Source organism: Lepisma saccharinum, chromosome 1 (assembly GCF_977018435.1).
Source record: "Lepisma saccharinum chromosome 1, izLepSacc3.1, whole genome shotgun sequence".
NCBI classification, from domain to species: domain Eukaryota; kingdom Metazoa; phylum Arthropoda; class Insecta; order Zygentoma; family Lepismatidae; genus Lepisma; species Lepisma saccharinum.
This window is the reverse complement of record NC_139229.1, coordinates 192,548,317-192,568,155: the sequence shown is the minus strand read 5'-3', so window position 1 is coordinate 192,568,155 and position 19,839 is coordinate 192,548,317. Positions and strand designations below refer to the sequence as shown.

Genomic DNA, 19,839 nt, shown 5'->3' with positions numbered 1-19,839 from the left:
TCCAACTCTTGCACTGAGAATTTTGATTTGAGAAAATAACTGCTGAAGATTATAACATTATTTCTGAATATATTATGCACAAATACTTATCAGAATTGGATCAATAGTTTTACATGTGCTTCAAAGATTGATTCTCCTGCACAGAATCAAATTTGGCCACTATGACAGCACTGCATAAATTATATTCTAACCTCACAAATTAATTAACATGCAGGACATAAAATTGCTCAAGCATGCTGATTCTCACACCATATTGCAATGATTAGTTGATTGAATTTGTATTAAGGTAGACTATATGCACAGGGGCTAATGGAGACAAGAGCTGCAGTTTCTAATGGAACCACTTAATGAAATGGTGCTTCCACCGGGGATCGAACCTGGGAGCCTTTGTTATCAAGGCAGCAGTTCTATCGCTAGACTATAGTGGATAGGAGAGCAAATTTAATCTTTCCCATTCCTAGCATTTAAGAATTAGGTAGTGTACTCTTGGATTCTTTAACATCGTATTTCTCTCTCGCTCGAATATTTGCAGTGATAAAGATGAAACCAATGAGAGAACATCGATCACTAACACTCATGCAATTTTCGATACTTGAATGTGGAACTTACAAACAGAAAAGAAACATAACGTTTCATTAGATTTTGAATGTCGTCCTATTTATAAAAAAATAATTTATCACACCTGTTAGATCTATTCCAAAATATAGTGATATGATTTACAGAGGCTAATAACTGTACACATTTAGCTGTATATGTCAACAATCAAAGAACAATCTCACAGCCAGTGAATACATCAACCTAACAGGCAGGCAGCAAGTTTGGCGACTCATGATTGGCCAATTACTTAGTATCAAATGATCATCAGTGGGCACTGTTATCTAGGCATATCTGCAACTGCAACCCCCCCCCCCCCAATTTTAGAACACATCATAATAAAATAACCTTGCAAGCTAACCGAACTAGAAAATGTACTTGAAAATTGTACCTAGCCAATGGAAATTTTATAATCGAAAATATAAACTTCTACTTTTTAAGTTTTTGATCAAAATGCATCTACCATACTTAAAAAATCGGTAACGGTTCCGATTGTTTTATGATTTCCCCTAGCACAAAGACTAATTATCGTAGAATTATGGAAATCATTGTCACATGAAATTTGAACCTTCCTTAAAGTAATGAGCACGGTTTGGACTCTGGAAAAAGTTTATTTATGTTGAAAAAAAACTTGAGAATTACATTACACACTTCTCATGGACAGGATATTCTCAGTCGACAAGCGACAGTAAATATCGTAGAAGCGTGGGAATGAATGCAGAAGTAAATTCGTAACTTAGTAGAATGCATTAAAAGACTTTATTTTAATGCTAAGGAAACCTAACCTAACCACGAAAGCATATAGGTATTGAACAAAAACCTTAAGTAATCGCTAAAATTCCGCAGTATGTGTTAACAGACGTACATCAAAATCGAACCATGTAAAAATTGCATTCATAGCATGATGAAATCACAATAAAACAAAAGGAACTTGGGCCAAATTTGACATTACCTGTCAAATAACTGTTCAAGAAGCATATAAGAGTAGGATGTAAAGAATATTTCTGCACAGAAATGCACAAGTAATCAGAAAACCTGTTCAATATGTGCTTACATACATATATAGCATCTGAATCATGTAGAAAAATGGGTAACAGTTCGTTATATCGAAGACACATTTCTTCATTTTTACACAAGAAACTACTTACGGAAATTAGTTTCTCCAACCTTTCCAACGTTTGTCGAGGTATTTTCTTTCATCGTGGAATCTACTTAACCGGGAAATCATGTATTTTTCAAGAGAAATATCACACCGATGCACAATTGCCATTGATTTCACATACGTGAACTGCATGCTGTGTTCGTTTGATGACGTAAGCCCCTGTCAGTATTTCCAACCTTTTTTTTAACTATGTTTGCCTAACCTAACCAAACCTTATCGGAAATGGTTCGTGGGGCTATCCATCAGCTACCATGCATAATGGTTCGTGGGGCTATCTGTCAGCTACCTGTGCATAATGTAAAACTTTCACATGTGACGAACATGATAATAAGTATTTTTCAGTGAAGAAGGTTGGAAACACTGCATACCCACAACTTGAGTCAAAATGTACTCGCCATATTGTGTGTTGCAGAAGCAAAGAAAGGAATCAGAAAAATCACTCTGTATGTGAAAAATTGTGTTTTCGTGTAAAAAAGCATAATGGCACCTTGAACTATGTTCCGCAATACACAATTGGTAAGTACGAACCATGCGAAACACAAAATATCCGATTTTAATGCGTCTCCGATATAACAAACAGTTACCGAAAAACATATATGTATAATAATGGAATCTGAAATATACTATCAGAATGTGGGCCCCGAAATTCCTTAGGTTCTGCTGGGAGTAGAACTTGGAACCGCTCCAAACAAAAAATGCTAAACATTTGGTTTCACCAAAGATCTACTGGAATATACTGGGTAGAAAAATCGTTCCACAAGAAATACGCAGAAAATGTTGACTTACTATAAAATGTGCTATGTGCGACGCTGAATGCATATGATGTAGCAAACGCATGTATAGTAACAATATCAGCATCCAGCAATCGGACGTTTTGCCGAATAAATTATCAGCATTAAATGCCGAATTATGCCAGATTACCTCAATATATTACTGTAAAATGACTGTGTGCATTTGTACGTTGGGAGGAAAGATTTTGTTTTGCATGGTGCATAGGGATGATAAAAACTGTACCAAAATTGTTCGAGATTATTAAATACTTCCAAATAAACAATATAATCTTATTGTTCTTACCATGGCAAAAACTAAAAGTTCGTTGCAAGGAAAGCATGTTAATTTGACATTTGCAACTTGTCACCATGTCAACATACACAACGATGGAAATATTTTCTTTGAATGGAATTTAAATAATAAGAGAGAAAACATACCTTGGGTAAATTAATATGATCCATGTTTTTAGTAAGTCGATGACTATGCTACCTCCACCATAAACGGTAATCAAATTTGTTTCAGTAGTTTTGCCGTAACACAATCTAATAAGCAGAACGATGCTAAGCAGAAGACATTCGCCGCTCGCCTTCCGAAATATGCACGGGTAAGCTATTTCAGGCCAATGTCAATACCCCTGTGTGAAGAATCGAATGCGATTTTTTTAATATTACATTTCATTTGGTTACATTCTTGATCGAAAAATGACATACTTTTAAGTCTATGAAGAAAATATTATTTATTTATGTGAATTCCCTTTATATACGTGCTTCCGTACACATTTAGACTTTTCACATAAACAGTGCGCTAGATCATTAAGGTCTCACTTATCACACAACACTCTAGCAACTTGTGTTCTGACGTCACGAAAAACCTCTTTAATTTTAGGCTAGATGCTTACGTTATTAGGTTAGAATTGCTAGGTTTATTTCTCTTAGCCTAAATAATAATTTTTCATTATATTTATACTAATTGAACCTAACCTACCCTCGTAGCCATTCCTTATCTGACGTCAGAACACGAGGTAGCAAAACTATTGTGCGACAAGGAAGACCCATCATAGAATCACTTGCAGAGCATCTGAGAAAATTGCTATATAATCGATGTTTTAAAAGATAATTCACAAAGCATTGAACAAACTTCAAAACATCGAATTGTTTTTCCTGCCATCCTGTACTGAGAGCTCTTCCTATCGTTTGAAGGGATTTTTGTTGTTGTTGTTGTTGTTAGGATGCTGCTATACTTGGATGTTTTGTTGTCGTCGTTTTCTCTTCTGCAGTTGTTGTCTGACTGATGTTTATTTGTTTTGATTGTGTCTGGTGTGAACCATAGACATACTATGAACTATTCAGATAAATTAAGATGTGAAATGTTTGAGAATGTATGTCAGTATACAATATAGGAATTTCTGAAGATAGGAGGATACACCTTCGTAAAGTTGTCCGCCTAATTGTTAATGAATGAATGAATCATTCAAGATGCGGAGTGTATATGGCTCGACAACAGTGTTACATGACAGAGGAAATACATCTGTAGGATATTCATTACTCTTCATGTGTGTTATAGTGACTGCATTGTTAAGCCTCGGCAGTAACCTTAATATGGAAGTATTACTACATGATATTGGAGTTTCCTTTATTCTGTATAACGGTTTATTATTCATTGCCTGTTTGCTGTCCAGGATCTGTTTACTAGGTGAAGAATGGAGGCACCTCGCTACTCGATATCGAGGTTATCCCATGATTATGATTAGAAGAGCATTTTCTTTCAATTCTCCATCAGTGTGCTTTGGCATTTTGTCGCTTTTTATGCTTTTCTTATTCTTCGCCACATGTAAAAATATTAGTGCTTGTTTTAAAGAAATTGACTGGAAAGTACATTATGGAATTCTTATCATATGTAGTATTGTCCATAAACAACTAGATGTGCATCAAAGTACTCTCACCGAATCAATTATGCTGGAGAAAATGGACGGTTTACATTATGGAAGTGGCATGGCATATGGCTTCTTTTATGGGTACCTTAACATAGTACTACCGAATCACGGGCACAGAGAGTCTCAAAGTTTAAAGGAACGAGTAGAAGACTTTGTGTTAGATGAACAACTGGATGACAGCCATTTTCCGGTCAAGAAATTGCTTATTCTTGTACCCTCATCAGCTTACTTACCGGGTAATTTAAAGGAACTGTCACAGGATGGCAGAATTGAAGAAGTAAAGAAGAGGCTGAAACCTGTGAAACTCAACAGAGGAGGTACTATGGGGCGTACGTATGAAAATACAGTTTATAGAATTAAAACCAGGAAAAACAGCACATTTGAGGGAGAACATATTTATGCTGTAGTAGAAGGTGCAACTCCCTTACTAACATTGTATAATATATTTGAAAATGCTGCAGCTCGTTCACGGTTTTGTGAAGAACATAAGGCTGAATTAATATTTGTATTTTTTAAAACTTTAGTGTACATAATTCAGAATGATGCTAGAACACGAGATATGTGTCATATAATATATTACAATGATTGTGACAAATTAGGAAATCCCATAGATGTAGCAGATATTATTGTAGCAGAAATAGAAAACTTAACCTCCAGGCAAAATGGGTTAACAAAAGTTTAAAATATTCGAAGTCCCAATGTTATACCACCAAGTGAATTTATTCAGAAAGCCATGACTTGTGTTGTCATCTTTTAACCTATGATGGAAAACATGTAATTTTTGTAATTATTTTTTGTAGGTTTATTGTGGTACATTCTGGCAATGTTTAGCATTATATATATTGCGGTTCCCGAATTCACGTGAGCTACAAAGAAGAAAAAATGTGTAAAAAAAAAAAAAGAGAAAACCAGTACCCCTCACCCTCTGAACCCCCTAGAGAAAGTGAAATATTTTGCATGATTTGATTATGATGTTCATGAACGTTTTCAGTTTTTATATCGCTGAAATGTGTTATTATGATGTAAAGTACATTGCGTGTTACTTTACCTTGAAGCAGAACACCCTGAAGTCTCCATGCTGAATATAGCACCCAACATGACATTTCACAAAAGCAGCTATAATTTTATGTTGTTAGGCTTGGAGTTGATAGCAATTTCCAACATTTTATTTTGCTGTTTTAGTGTGCATTCAAACTGTTACTGTTTATACTAATAAAAAGCAGCGAAAGTATTCCAAGATGGCAGGTTTTACTTAAGTGAGCCATATTTTGGGATCAAATATCTCAGTTATTTGTGTTTGCACATGCCGGAACCAATTTCATATTATGTAAAACATGGAAATCTGTCGGTGAAAAAATATTCAGCATAATTCTCAAGGGGGTACAGTGGACCTTTGAAACCTCCTAATTGTGAAGTCTGCAGGACTATTCTGAATATGTCTAAGATTATCTTTAACAGGTTAATCAATGCAAACATATTATGATTATTTACAAGGTTCTCTTTCTGGTAGAACAAAACCATTATTGTTTGTGATAATATTTTATTTCAGCCGATTAGTCACAAAATGCATAAAATGGCAGGGCCTTCCTTGTAGTGTAGTGATAATAACCAAGGGCCCAGGTTCAATTGCCAGTGGAGTCACACCATACAATGGTTTGGAATCCACTTTAAACTGTAGGTCCAGTCCTGATTAGCCTTGTTGAGTATAAAGTGGACTTAAAACAAACTTTGTATGTACGTACAGTACATAAATCAAGTGTAAGATTTTCATTTCAGGTGATTTTTTCTTGTTAATGTGCTGTTTGTGACTACTGTAGGTCTATTTTATTAGTACTCTTAATGTGTTTCAAAAACAAAAATATTTCATCATGTAGTGTTTTCCACCTAGTTGATGTTCTTTATTGACAGTCTTTGTTATTACATTGTTTCCTTAAGTATTTTGAGTATGACACTGTAGCCTGGGTGCGTGAAAACCACTAATGATTATGTGTTATGTTTGCGATGTTTAAAATATTGTTATTTTCTTGTAGCAGAGATTAATAATATTGTTGGTATACTAATGACTTCTTGCAGATTTTATGCATTCACAAAAATGTATGCCTTAATGTATGGGAAAATAATAATAATATTCACATTCCCTCTATTTGTTGGATTAGGATCACTTGCTGTGGAATTTGCCAAATATAGGTGTGTTTCACCTATGTCACAGACTGTTGAATTGTGGCTTCGAGCAGCCATGATTGAAGCCAGATCTTGTATGCATACGGGATTCAAGGAGGTGGGCAGAAGACATTCATTATTTAAAACAATCGTGCAGATGTAAAGGACACTACGTATTTCCTTGCAAACAACAAATAATGTTGGCTGCAAATATGGCGGCTGTGCGCATCCTGACGTCACATGAAACCCACGTATATGTTTATTTACTTCTTCTTAAAAGTTAATATCAATAAATGAGAAGAACTGAAACCAATAAGCAATATGTATATACAGTGGTCCCTCTATAATCCGACACTTCACCAATCCAGCCCCTCCAGTAGTCCAGCAGGGAGCGTGGAAGGGAAAACAAGTTACTGCATGTCGGTAAACTACAGGAACATGCAATGTGTATCTTGTTTCGTATTTTTTTTACAACACTAATTTCCACTTTAATATTTGTACATACGTACATATTTTGTAATATTTTGTGCAATAAACATAGGTTTTGCTATGAAAATGCATTTTTTTAAATGAACTTCCACTAATCCGGCATTTTCGTTAATCCGGCAGTCCTCTGATCTCATATCTGCCGGATTACTGTACTTCTAAAAAACAAGAAATTCAGTAAACTTGTTTGTTGGCACCCCTTTTTATTAGCTTGGTGGATTTAATAAAGATTTTTATGAGCTAGTAAATTTTAAACAGCACCCTTAACAAAACACACATAATAAACTAATGCATACGAAATAAATCAGAATGTAATGGTCTATCCGACACTGTTTTTAGATTAAGTCATTTTCCATGTCTGCAAACATTTAAACCTAAAATTATTTAAACTCTCACAATATCCCAAAAAAACACTTTTCTGAAAGCAAGTTTATTACTCCACCATTTCAAAACAGTGTTACTCAATTAATTTAAAATATCTTCAGAGCTCATTTCAAAACAGTGTTACTCAATTCATTTAAAATATCTTCAGAGCTGAAGATTGGCATTAGGTTTCTTCCAACCCCTCAAAATCTCAAACACCTTTCAGAATAACCCAGTTGGTGCTCTGGTGTGAATGTGATTATCCCTTCATCCACTTTTCAATGATGGGCTATGGTATATGTAGCAGTGTAAACATTGTGTGCATAAACTGGCAAACATTAGAGACTGATAATTTTATATATGTTAGTGATGGTGTCTTGAATGAAACACAATAAAATGATTACATAGATTAGGAATCTAGAAATGAGAAACATAAGAAAAAATAATTTTCAGACAGTGAAGAACACAATTCGACTAAAAGTCATAACACAATGTTTCTTGAGCCGGCCTTTTAAAATTTAAGGTGAATTAATAAAAACTAACTTTGACTATTATTATAGTTTTGTTTCCTCCATAATATTCAAGGCTTGAGACTTGTTATTATGGTTTTCTTTTACATGTCTGTTGATAACAAGACTTAGTTCATTAGAAATGTGGTTACCAAATACAATACCATCAAAATTATAACGCACCCAAAGTTTATGCCGAAGGCAAATTGAGCTTGGCTCTCTCTCTTACTGGACCAAAGAGTACACATAACAAAGTCATTGTTTGTTCAGAATAGCGAATGTTATCTATTTTAAAAAAGACTGTGTGTGATTTTAAACAGAAAATGTATATGTATAAAATTGTAATTGTTATATGTATTAGAATATGCAATTGGGCTTATTGTGACTCATGCTGGCCCTGGTGGTGGAGTGGTTAGCATATAACGCTACAACACCAGGGGTCCTGGGTTCGAATCCCAGCAGGGGCATGGATATTTGTGAATGTCCATTCATCAATTTCATCCTGTCATCACTCATCCCCATATTCACAAATTAGCCAAAATGGCACATAAAGCGAAGTAAAATAAAGCAAATCAATCAATCAATTATTGTGGCTCACGTGGTTGTTAAAGTTGTTTTTTTCCTTAGGTTATGAGTTAACTATGTGGTAACATTGTTAATCAGCTTTGAATTAATATCTGCTGTACATAACTTCCTTCCTCATCTCTTTCCTTATAAGCAATTTAGTTGAATCAGTTAGCCAAAGTTTATCATGGATATAAATGATGGCCAGGCCACAACATGATATTTACTTTTCACCCCCTGCTATCTTAATTCTTGGATATGACCGTCACTGACATTAACAAACTTGTTTGGAAACAAACAGTAGTTACTGTTCATATGTGAGCGAGATATTCAGTATTTTGTTGTCACACTGCGTTCTCTACTTGTTACTTTGAATTAATTTTTCAGATGAGGAAAATGAGTATCATGTATGGTGAAAAAAAATATGTTCAACATTTCTTTTGTTCATGCTATGTAGCCCTTTTAAAGGGAAGAATTAAGAAGTCCTGGAGAACTGATTTCAATAATCTTGTTTGTAGTATAATTCGTCTGTGTGTGTGTTTAACAACATTTGTAATTTTCTCTTTTTTTTAGGTTCAACAATGTAAATGAAAATACATGACATCACAATACAGTAAAACATCGTTAGTGCGGACTAATAGGGGGGATAAGTTGACTGGTTTAACTGAAATAACCTAAAAAAACAGTAGAAAGTGCATTAAAACTCTATTTATAGCAACAAAACACGTTTATTATGGTGTGTTTAAAGAGCATAGGCTTAAATACACTATACAGTACAGTACAAAATCTGCAGGAAATAGAATTTCATGAGTGGTTGACTGCCTCTTCATCGGGAAGTTCTCTTGTTGACTTCTAGCCACATTTAATACCTTGCATTCTGCTTTTTTTTCTGCCTTTTGACTGTCCGGATTGATCGAAGTCTGGCTTATTGGGGTCCGGATGAACCAGGTTTTACTGTACTATGAATTCGCAGTATTACATTGCATAAAGATGTACCTAAAAGTCTGTATATTGGCACACATATCATGAAGGGTGATATTTATTTTTATTGTAATCAGAACTTCATGACTTTCTAATTACACTATTTGAAAGGTAGTTGAAAATTGCTAGCTGTAAGGAAATTGAGTTTAATGTTGATCTGTAGTTCAGTGCACAGTGTTGATATGAAGCATATCCTTATCATTTACATTACACTTGTCTATACTTTCTGAATATCTTCCACATAGTACACCCTGGAATGCATTCTTGCACCCTAATAAGACACTGGAGCCTGGACTCGGTCAGTACTATAATCTTTTGTGAGACTTGTGTTGTGTCCTGTCCATATGTTTTTGTGACTGCCCTCTAATCAATTCCATCCTATCACCATTCATCCTCATCTTCGCAATTAGCTAGAGGTGGCAGAAAAGCTAAGTAAAATGAAACAATTATTGTAATGTTATGAGTAGCTTCTTGTCAATTAATATTTCTAGTCCCAATCAAGTGAAAGAAAAATCTTCGTGAGTGAATGTAAATGAAATAAGAATATTGGTGCCAAATGTTCCACTGTAGTAAGTTTCAGACAGTATTACACAGTGTTGATTGCTAATAAGGGGATGCAATTCTATAATTATAGAAACAGACATTGATTGACTTGCTGCTCATTTATCTTTGTAATCAGGGTGTCCCTGGTACAATCCTCAGTGGAGGCATATTGCACAGTGGTTCAGATCCCACTTTAAACTGTAGTTCAGTTCCGATTAGTCTCGGAGAACAAAGTGAACTTAAAGAAACATACCAACAATTCATTGATCTTTTACAAAAATAATTTTTGTACATGTCAGTTCACAAAGTAATTTGCCTGGTCACCTTATAATCTCACCCAAAGGGTTCAAGCCACAGCTCACAAATGTGCATTTGATTTTAATCATCATTCATCCTTGTTGGCATGTTTAAACTGATAAGATAGAAAAACAAGTGTGTCCTATTTTCTTGTCAGACCAGTAATTACTTGAGCAGTTGAACATGGGCCATTGCACTAGTTAAGATGTTCCTTAACTACTAAGGTGGGCCATAGTTCTGAAACTGCTTTGCATATGGCTTGTGTGGTCTCGCACATTCCATGCAAACAAGCATGTGCTACACCAGCCTAGGGTTGTGCTGATTCGGTAATATGAATATATGGGTATTCTTTCTGATTATGCTTCCGTCAATGTCATCTAATTATCACCATCGTTGTCATCGTTGAAGTGGGAGGAAAAAAAACAACAGAAATACAATAAAAGTAATGAGGCATGAGGTATATCTGCTGTGAGGTGAGGCAGCAGACAAATGTCATACTCTATTATACAATCTCATAACACATAAGACTCATCTCGGAGACACACACTAAGAATCCGTGAGAGTACAAAGAAAAGGGCACACAAGTCAAATCAAGCATGATTATTGGTATATGTACTCTTATAATTATTGAAGTAAAAAAAAAAAGTTTGGTTCATGTAGCAGAATAGGTTTAAATAGCTATGACTGATCCACACTATAACTTAAGTTATTATAATTTGTAGTTCCCGGGAAGAACCTCGATGGTACTTGTTGATTTTATATGTCCATAACAATTCACGTCATGTCATAAGTTGTAGTTACTAGTTTTAGATATGTTTGGCTGTGATTATCTACACCGGAACTAGTGACATGATTTTAATACAATAAATAATATCTTACGATTTGTTTGTAATTGTATCCCGGTGCAATATATAACTCAGAATTATGATGATATTGTTTTATAGATATTCTGTGTGAGTGGTTAGTGCAGAAATCTGAAAATGGTAACAAAATTTTCAAACATTATCATTATGTAAATATGTAGTGATGAATGGAACTTGTACACATACATATTTGTGTAGTTCTTTAGCTGCAAAGTTTAAGATCCTGAATACTATTTTTGAATGCGTGCAAATAAGAATGTGTTTAGTTTGAGAAGTGTTTTTGTGTGTGTTTTACCATAAATAGTATGTTGGTTGTCATTAGAAGTTTTGGCTCTACTGGTTAATTTTTTGTATACTGTTTTCCTGTTTATCTTGCCTTTTTTAATTGTGATGATTGTGCGAGATATCCTCGAAATGTTGATAGCCTGTTGTGGCCTTCTGTTTCCATGCTGTGCAGGGGCTTCCCCCATGGTGGAGGCACATAGTGGTTCGGATCCCACTTTACTCTGTATGTCCAGTCCTGATTAGCCTTACTGTGCATAAAGTGGACTTAAAACACCAAATCAATCAATCAAACCATGATGTGTGGTATTTTGTGCTGTTTGTGTCCTGATTTTAATACAGGCAAAACTGTACTTTTCGGCACAAACTATTTTGTACATAGGCTAAGTTAATGAAACACAGTTAAGTCAGTCTCTCTTTTCCATGAGGTGACCAACAACACCCCCTTGGTGTACACCTGTGAGTACAAGGTGTAGCTCCAAATTCTCACATCAAGTGTGGTATTTAATGGGTTGTGGGTTTGATACCCAGTGAAGGCACATTGCACAGTGGTTCAGATCCCACTTTAAACTGTAGGTCCAGTCCCAATTACCCTGTCTACACTAGTCTTAAAAACCATTCAAATTCAAACACCACGTTTGGAAAAGTCCTCTGGAACAGCATTAAGTTCATCAGTGATTGCTGCATGCAGGGCATCAAGGTTCAGTGTTGGTAAACTTTGTCCTTTTAGTAGCCCCACAGAAAATATCATGTTTCATATGACTGGAATAGTCATTAAAACTACATTTTTATAACTACTTGTGCCACACCTGGTAGCTATCAATAAAAAAATATTTTAATAAATGTTGACTTATGAAAGGCCAAGCTCTATTTTGGAAATTTCTTCAGGTAATAGTTGAATGTTTGTTACCAGTAAATGTTTCCTATGAACATGAATTTTTCCAGTTTCAAAGCAGCAAATTTATTTTTAGTAGTTCAAAGATTGATGTACCTGTTGACTTGTGTGTTGTGTAGTTCATGCATTGAGTGAATCTAGTTAACCTGCAATTTGTGTGTGTGTGTATGTGTTATTTTCATGTGGTTGTGTGATATTTACTGTCTATGGAAAGTCCTAGATGGTAAACAACATTTGGCTGTGTGACATTACTAAACTTTGTTAAAAAGCACTCCATGGTTTGTCATGTATAAATTATCACTATATGTAATATGTTTGTTGTGAATTTGCTCATGCATTTTAAAAAATTATTGATACATAGTGTGAAATAAATATTGATTACTAATCTGATTTCTTGTGTAGCACCCATTGATATAAAGTCTTGAAATGTTAGAAGAATATGTTGTGAAGATATTAAATGAAATGAAAGTTTTATTTATTTTGGACATTAATGTGTATGATCATTAACTTAAAGCTTTTAAGAACTTTAAGATTTATTTTTTCTACACATATGCATGGAAACATTGTTAGCACCACTTCCTAAACAATTTTAATACTTTTCTCTTGATGATATCATATTGACAAAGATTATGCAATCCAATACATGAGACAATAACAAGGAAACAAATGTTTACTGTGTGAAAATATAACTTGTGCAGGAAACACGTTATTTGCCAGCAAGTTTTAGTAGCCTAATGTTTATTGAGTACCCTTGCAGTCAAGTGGCTTTCGCCTTTGGTGCAAGTGGTCCCAGTATCAGATTCTGGTGACAAAAGTCAGCAAAGAGCAGTACTCAGTGACAAGCTGCTTGGGGTAGGCCTGGGCTCTCAAACTGCTGTGGCATACTGGAATTTACTTTTAGTTTTATTGTTGATTAGTTATCTATACCCTCAAGTAGAAGTAAAGGAAAGCACATATCCTGGCAAACACTCCATATACCCATAGTATAAGGCACTACCTTCAGTCTAGCAGGTGGGTGTTACGCTGGTGTTGAACATTTTAGTCAACACGATGAGTGTGAAAATTGAGTAGTGAGTGTCATAGGAGGAGTGATAATGGCAAGTTTTCATTATACAGAAGTTAATTTACTTTAAATACCATTTATGTATCTGTATATGGGTTGAATTGTTGCAAGTAAGTTCCTTGTGTAAGAATTCTTCAGGTGATTGGTTCAAGTTGAATACACGAAGAAGCCAATGTCATTGCAGTGCTTGTGGGCTGCTAAGAATTTTGCAGTTTTGTTGTAAACATTAACTAACTTAAAATGCTTATTTTCTTCTTCCACAAACGGCAGTTATCCCCTTGCAATAAATGTATGACAACTTAAAATTAATTAAGCACCTCAGTAATAGGTGTTCATGAAATTAATTATGCTTCATAATTAAAATAATAGTGTTTCGTTAGAGGCATACAAACTTGTATTTGAAAACTGTCATGGTGCTCAGTCACGCCCCTCAAAATGAGTGGAACATTGGCAAATGAGTGTCGAATTCTGTTGTCACCTACAGCAAAGAAATGTGTAGCTGCAGCTCAGTACAGCATCATTTACGGAATAATACATAACAGCACCTACCGTTTCATAATAACCCATGGCACAGCTCTCCAATTTCCTCACAATGGTGGGTGGTCACCAGTCCCATACACAGGCCAAAATATCAGGAGCAAAATTCTTATGCTTTTCCCAGGAGAGACCAACCTGTGCACATCCAGTAGTCTGAGCACAAAGCTTGCACATTAGACTAAGGTGCAGGACAAGTTAACATTTAATGGAAGTTCAATTTTCGATCTTGCACTACTAACAACAACATTCAAATAACAATCTTCACTTATATTGTGTATGTTTGTGGGAATACAAATAATATCCCCCTCTCACAAAAAAAAGGAGTACTTACCATTCACTTTTCAACTTCATGATAGTATTAAATTCCTTTTCCAGTTTGAGTGAAAAGTACGAAACAGCATTGAAAAATCCGATATTGCATCTACAATTAATGGCCAGCTGGCAGATGGTGATGGTATTTCAGTCGTCCTTTTTGTTCATTTATGTGCATATGAAGGTATGACAAACTAATTTCAACACCAGCTTTGTCAAAAACTGCTTTTATTTTTTAGCCAATATGAATTTTAAAGTGCAGTCTTTTCAAATGGATGAAAATCCTTTTTAATCTTTATAATGAACTATTTGCCATAGAGAGTTAAGTGTAGTTTTATTTTGGATAGAATGACTTAAGGTATTTTAACTCGATATAGCACAATTGGACAAAGAAAATGAATAATTTACTCAAGAAGTCACTTTCCTCAGGTCCTAACAATAACTGAAGTTAATAAAAAAATTCCAAATGTAGCTAGCACTGCTATGTACCTAAAATCATACAGAGTATAGTTGAAAATTGACCATAAAAAATAATTAATTTTATGCAAGAGCAAAATCGTGTTAACTATTCATAAATAGGGTATTAGTCTACCAATGAGCTATGTAATCAGGGGCGTGAATAACACCCCCACGGTGCATGGGCTTCAGAGGCCCAGTAAGAATGATAAATTTCCGATAGTTCACGAAAGTTTTATTTTCTGCACAACCATAAACTGTTTTATGCCCCTATAACTGCAAACAGAAAATGTTAATTACTAGAAAAGTAGAAAATGAATTACCAGATTAGAATAAAATCTTCATTAGCTGAATAGTTCAAGTGATTCATTACGTTGCCGAAGGGTAGACCACAGAAAATGCACTGGCAACGTTTTCACCTCTCCCTGCCCCTACTTACTGCCCACGTTTCAGCAAGATTTGGTGAAACTGTACTGCTCCCGTATGTTCATAAGTTCATAAGTTTCTTTTGTAGTTGTTGCTAATGAAGTGAGGAATGTTTAAAAACAAACGTCCAAGTGGTGCTGAATTTCAGAAAAAGAAGACAGAAGACGAAGAAAAGGCAAAGAAATATCCTAAGATCCAGTACCGTAGCTAGAATTGATCTCAAGGGGTGCCTCACATGTTGTTATTCACCATTTCTATAAAAAGGAACAAACTGATCTCTTTATACTCTCGAAAACAGTCCCATCAAAAAGGTTTTCCTCTCAAAAAGATCTTGGTGTTATCATCAATGTAAAGCTAAACTTCAATGCCCACATTACATATACTACTAAACGAGCCATCCGTCTCCTTGGTATTCTGTACAGGTTCCCTGAAATCCAAAACCAATCAGCCATTAGCATATTAATTTAAATCCTTTCTCTCTCCCATTCTTGAATACTGCTCCCCCATCTGGACTGATTGGAGAATAATTGGGTGAGAGTAACAACATTTCTTCTGGATGCAAGGCAAAGGTGCACACCCATACACCCAAACCACCAGCCGCCACTAGACACAGATATTTATAACATACAAGAAAAATGCACAATATCCAATCACAGTGGCTGCACACCTCTGCCTAATAAAGTTGTAGTTGGTGATTCTTCATATCTAACCTGATGTATCTGTTTCTGTTAAATGCCAGAAAAGCCACTTGCTAGGCACTTGCTACACATTGACATTTTATGAGGACTGTAACGCAGAGAATGTAGATTCACAAAACACTGCAATGTTCTTACACCAGTAAGTAGAGCATTCTAATGTTGCATAGTTCTTCAAAGATATTGAGGAAATACACTTTCTTCAGATATGCATTGGCAACAAATTGTTCGTCTTTTGATGAAACTGTGATTCCAAAAGCTGATAAATATTCAATACTGTTAAATTTGAAGGGACTCAGCTGATATGGCCTCCAATAAGTCGTCGTTATTGATGAAACATCCATTTATTTCTGTCAAGACAAGATCTAAAGAACATTTATGAATTATGAATAATATGCTTTTTTTCTCTCTCCTAATACATGTTATAATAAAAATCTTGTAATTGTACATTTCGTTTTCTCTATCTTGTGGGGTGCTTCACAATCTCCTGAATATCACTCATTTCTCAAGCAGTGTATTACTTTCTTGCAGAAAGTTTCTTCCAAAACTGGGGGGCAAGATACCGAAACAAAGGGGGTGGGGAGCAAGGACAGTTCACTTTCCCTTGGTATATAAGGTTTAGCATAGTGCGGAACCAAAAGTTACAAAAAGGGAGAGGGGCGATATTTATAATAACCTGTGAATCGACAGCCCTTAAAGGGCCTAGGCAGATTTCTGGACTGCCAGTCTCCCTCCCACAATCCTACCTAGAGGTGTTGAGATCTTCAACGGGTAATGGGGTGATGTGGGGTCAACACGTCGAACCCCCAGCCATTATAGGAGATTTCCGAGACCGGGTTAAGCTACTCACTCGTAGATCCCCATTTTTCTCACGATGGTGGGTGGACAGGCCGAAAACCCACAGACTGAACCCAGGTAGACTCGAACCCATGTCGTCCTGCAGTCAGAGCCCAAAGCACAGCACCTTAGACTGCACGGCCACGGAGGATGACTCAAAATGTATTTTTTTAATTTGTCTGCCTGCAGTCTGACCCCTATTTAGCACATTATTTGTACATGTAGGACATGGTAGTTATGGAAACTTCTGCATTGTAATGATCACTTTGCATGTCAATGCGAGTGTTACAACCCAGAAGTGTCGGTGACTGTACCTACAATAAAAATAATATTTTTCTGTCATACTGGCTGACTAGGGTACTTATCAGCACATATCCTGCTTTTATAGTATTGCATCATACTATTGTTTGTGTTGAACTACCGTATTGAATGATTTTTTTTTCTATTTAGCATTGCTTTTCTCATACTTTTGGCTATGATGAGGATGAGTGATATAATGAAACTGATTAAAGGACACTCTCAAAGAACAAACACCTATGCTGCGATTTGAATCTGGAACTCCTGATCACCACTCCACTACAGAATTCTGCAATTGAACCATTGATCAATATAACTTCACCTTTGTAAGACTCACACCAGTAACGGTGATTGGGTGCCAAAACTCTGGGGAAGGGCAAGGAAAGTATTTTTTTTTTCTCTTGGTAGGCAAGTCTTAGTCTTACGAAGCAATAGTGAAAGACTAGGCAAGAGCTATAGTCGGTATAGGGTTAATACTGCAGTGGTCACGCAGGACAGTATTGTGATCCAAAAAAGATTATAGTTTTTACGCATTATCTGTCCAAATTTTTATTGTTTTATAGCTAGAATGTCATTTTTTAAAAAATATTCTGGTTCACTTAACAAAAAGTCATAAGTTAACATAACAAAAAATTATAAGTTATTAACAACAAAAATTATAAGTTATTTATTAACTTAACAAAAAATCATGTTATTAACTTAACAAAAGTAATAATAAAATTTCGGGAACACCCTAGGGAACAATGTAATTTATTTAAAAATTTTCAAAAACTTTTCACGTGGTGTTGGGCTTGGCAGACCCTCTTCGGGTAAGCTAGGGTTAAAAACCATTTCAGGCCATTTCTGAGAGAAATACACGAATTTTGTAGTGGTTACATTTTTGCCTACTTTTAGTCATAAGTGCCTATTAAAGATAACTGCTTCTTGAGTATCTACGTCGGGAAAATGATTTAAAAAAAAAATGTCGCTATCAATCCTCATCCTAGTTATTAGCCTCTATCTCCCTTACTCCCCTAAATGTGAAATGGTGAAATATTTGTTTTCTTCAGCCGGCCCCCCTGTCGATGTGATTAGCACATTATGCTACGATGCCAGGGGTCCCGGATTCTAATCCTGTTGATGAGTGTCCATTCATCAACTTCATCATATCATCATCACTCATCCCCATCTTCACAAATTAGCCAAAAGTGTCACAAGAAGCGAAGTAAACTAAAGCCAATCTATTAATTAACTAACTATGGGGATTTTGTTTCTCAAATTAAATAAATAACTGGTAAAATATTGGGTGGGCTCGAGCCCCACAAGCCCATATGAGTTGGCGCCACTGGTATTGAGTAGAAAAAGCTTCCCAGAGTGTAATAATTATAACATTAGCTTGGAAATAACAATATATTACATCAAGAGCCAAACCCACTACAAATGTGTCTGGACTTTATGGTGTCAATGTGTGGCCTCAATGGTCTGTGTAAAATCCTCCGTACTTGCCTTGTGCACCCTCACCCATTGCCTTTCCTTGGTCGGTCATGCCCATTCCAGCATTGACTCGTTTCCATGCCCTTCTTCGCATCTTCTGGAACCTCCCTCCAGGCATTGCGGTTGGAAGTCCCTTTGGAAGTCCTTCCTGCCTATACCGTCCAGACTCAGGAAGATGCAATCATTTTTTACATCTGTTACAAAAAAGTTCGAACTCAATATACAGGGTGAGTCAGTGTCAGATGATATAGGAAGTTTCCCTTGTCTCGTTTCTCTGGTTGAACATCCAGTTTCCAGGTGCATGGATCAGTTCCCGTGGTACAGATGAGTGGCCACCGCAGTCTCCAGACCTGACACCAATCGATTTCTTCCTTTGGGGTCATTTCAAGGTGCTCATCTACTCAATTAAGATTCAGAACATCCAGCATCGAAGGAATGCATTGTGCAGGCATGATTATGCCAAACATTATGCGAAAGGTTCTGGAGAACTGGAAACATCACGTGCACAAATGCATTCATGTTCAAGGTGCACACATTGGGTACTATAAATCCCTTGTAACCTGACTTTTGACTCACCCTGTACAAAGTAAGACTATTATTGAACATGTACAGCTATTTTCAAATATTACATGATTGCCCAGCTATCTAACTCTCTAGCCTTCTCAAACCCGAAGGATTATGGCTGCAGCAACAAGCCTTCCATCTGATCCTATCCTGGGCAAGATCAATCCAATCTTTTCCATCCTTACCGATTTCATTTAGGTCCATCTCCACGTTATCCCTCCATCTTCGTCTTGCCCTTCCTACAGGTCTCTTACCATCAGGTTTCCCAATAAGAATCCTGTAAACTCCTATTTCCTCTCCCATGCGTGCCACATGACCTGCCAACCTAAATCTTCTTGATTTAATTATTCTAATAATATCTGGACATGAATACAAATTATGTAGTTCTAAATTATGTAACCTTCTCCACTCACCTGTCTCCTCATCCCTTTTAGGTCCATAGATTTTCCTAAGGATCTTATTTTCAAATACTCTCAATTTATGTTCCTCTTTTAATGTAAGGGACGAAGTTTCACATCCATATAATACTACAAGCAAAATTACTGTTTTGTATATTTTAACTTTTAGTTTCTTAGATATTAAACGAGAAGACAAAAGTTTATGAAGAGAGAAGTAACATTCATTTCCTGAATTAAGCCTACTTTTTATTTCCTCTTTAATATCATTTTCATTTGTTAATATTACTCCTAAGTATTTGAATTTGGAAACTGGTTCAAACGAGTTGTTATCAATAATTAGATTTTGATTATTACCTAACACTTGGTTTCGGCCTGTAA

General features: G+C 35.8%; 2 protein-coding genes across 3 annotated transcripts in view; one reads left to right on the top strand and one right to left on the bottom strand.

The window, feature by feature from the left end:
• The window catches only part of Mtmr6 (Myotubularin related protein 6), a 175,961-nt gene extending 172,852 nt beyond the window's left edge, over nucleotides 1-3,109 (bottom strand). For both annotated transcript variants that reach the window (XM_083110393.1, XM_083110387.1), the window contains exon 1: nucleotides 2,965-3,109. Coding sequence is in view for 1 of the 2 variants with exons in the window: in XM_083110387.1 (XP_082966513.1) it covers nucleotides 2,965-2,988 (24 nt within the window). In the remaining variant the exon portion in view is untranslated. The remainder of the gene's footprint in view (nucleotides 1-2,964) is intronic.
• A 467-nt stretch (nucleotides 3,110-3,576) lies between these two features.
• Nucleotides 3,577-11,355, top strand: LOC145977993 (stimulator of interferon genes protein homolog). Its single transcript, XM_083110356.1, has one exon. The coding sequence runs from the start codon at nucleotides 3,985-3,987 to the stop codon at nucleotides 5,140-5,142; it is 1,158 nt and encodes a 385-aa protein (XP_082966482.1). The 5' UTR covers nucleotides 3,577-3,984; the 3' UTR covers nucleotides 5,143-11,355.
• The last annotated feature ends 8,484 nt before the right edge of the window (nucleotides 11,356-19,839 follow it).

What these genes read in the sequence shown, in the direction of transcription:
- LOC145977993 (XM_083110356.1), top strand. Translation starts at nt 3,985, where the DNA reads ATGAATGAATCATTCAAGATGCGGAGTGTATATGGCTCGACAACAGTG.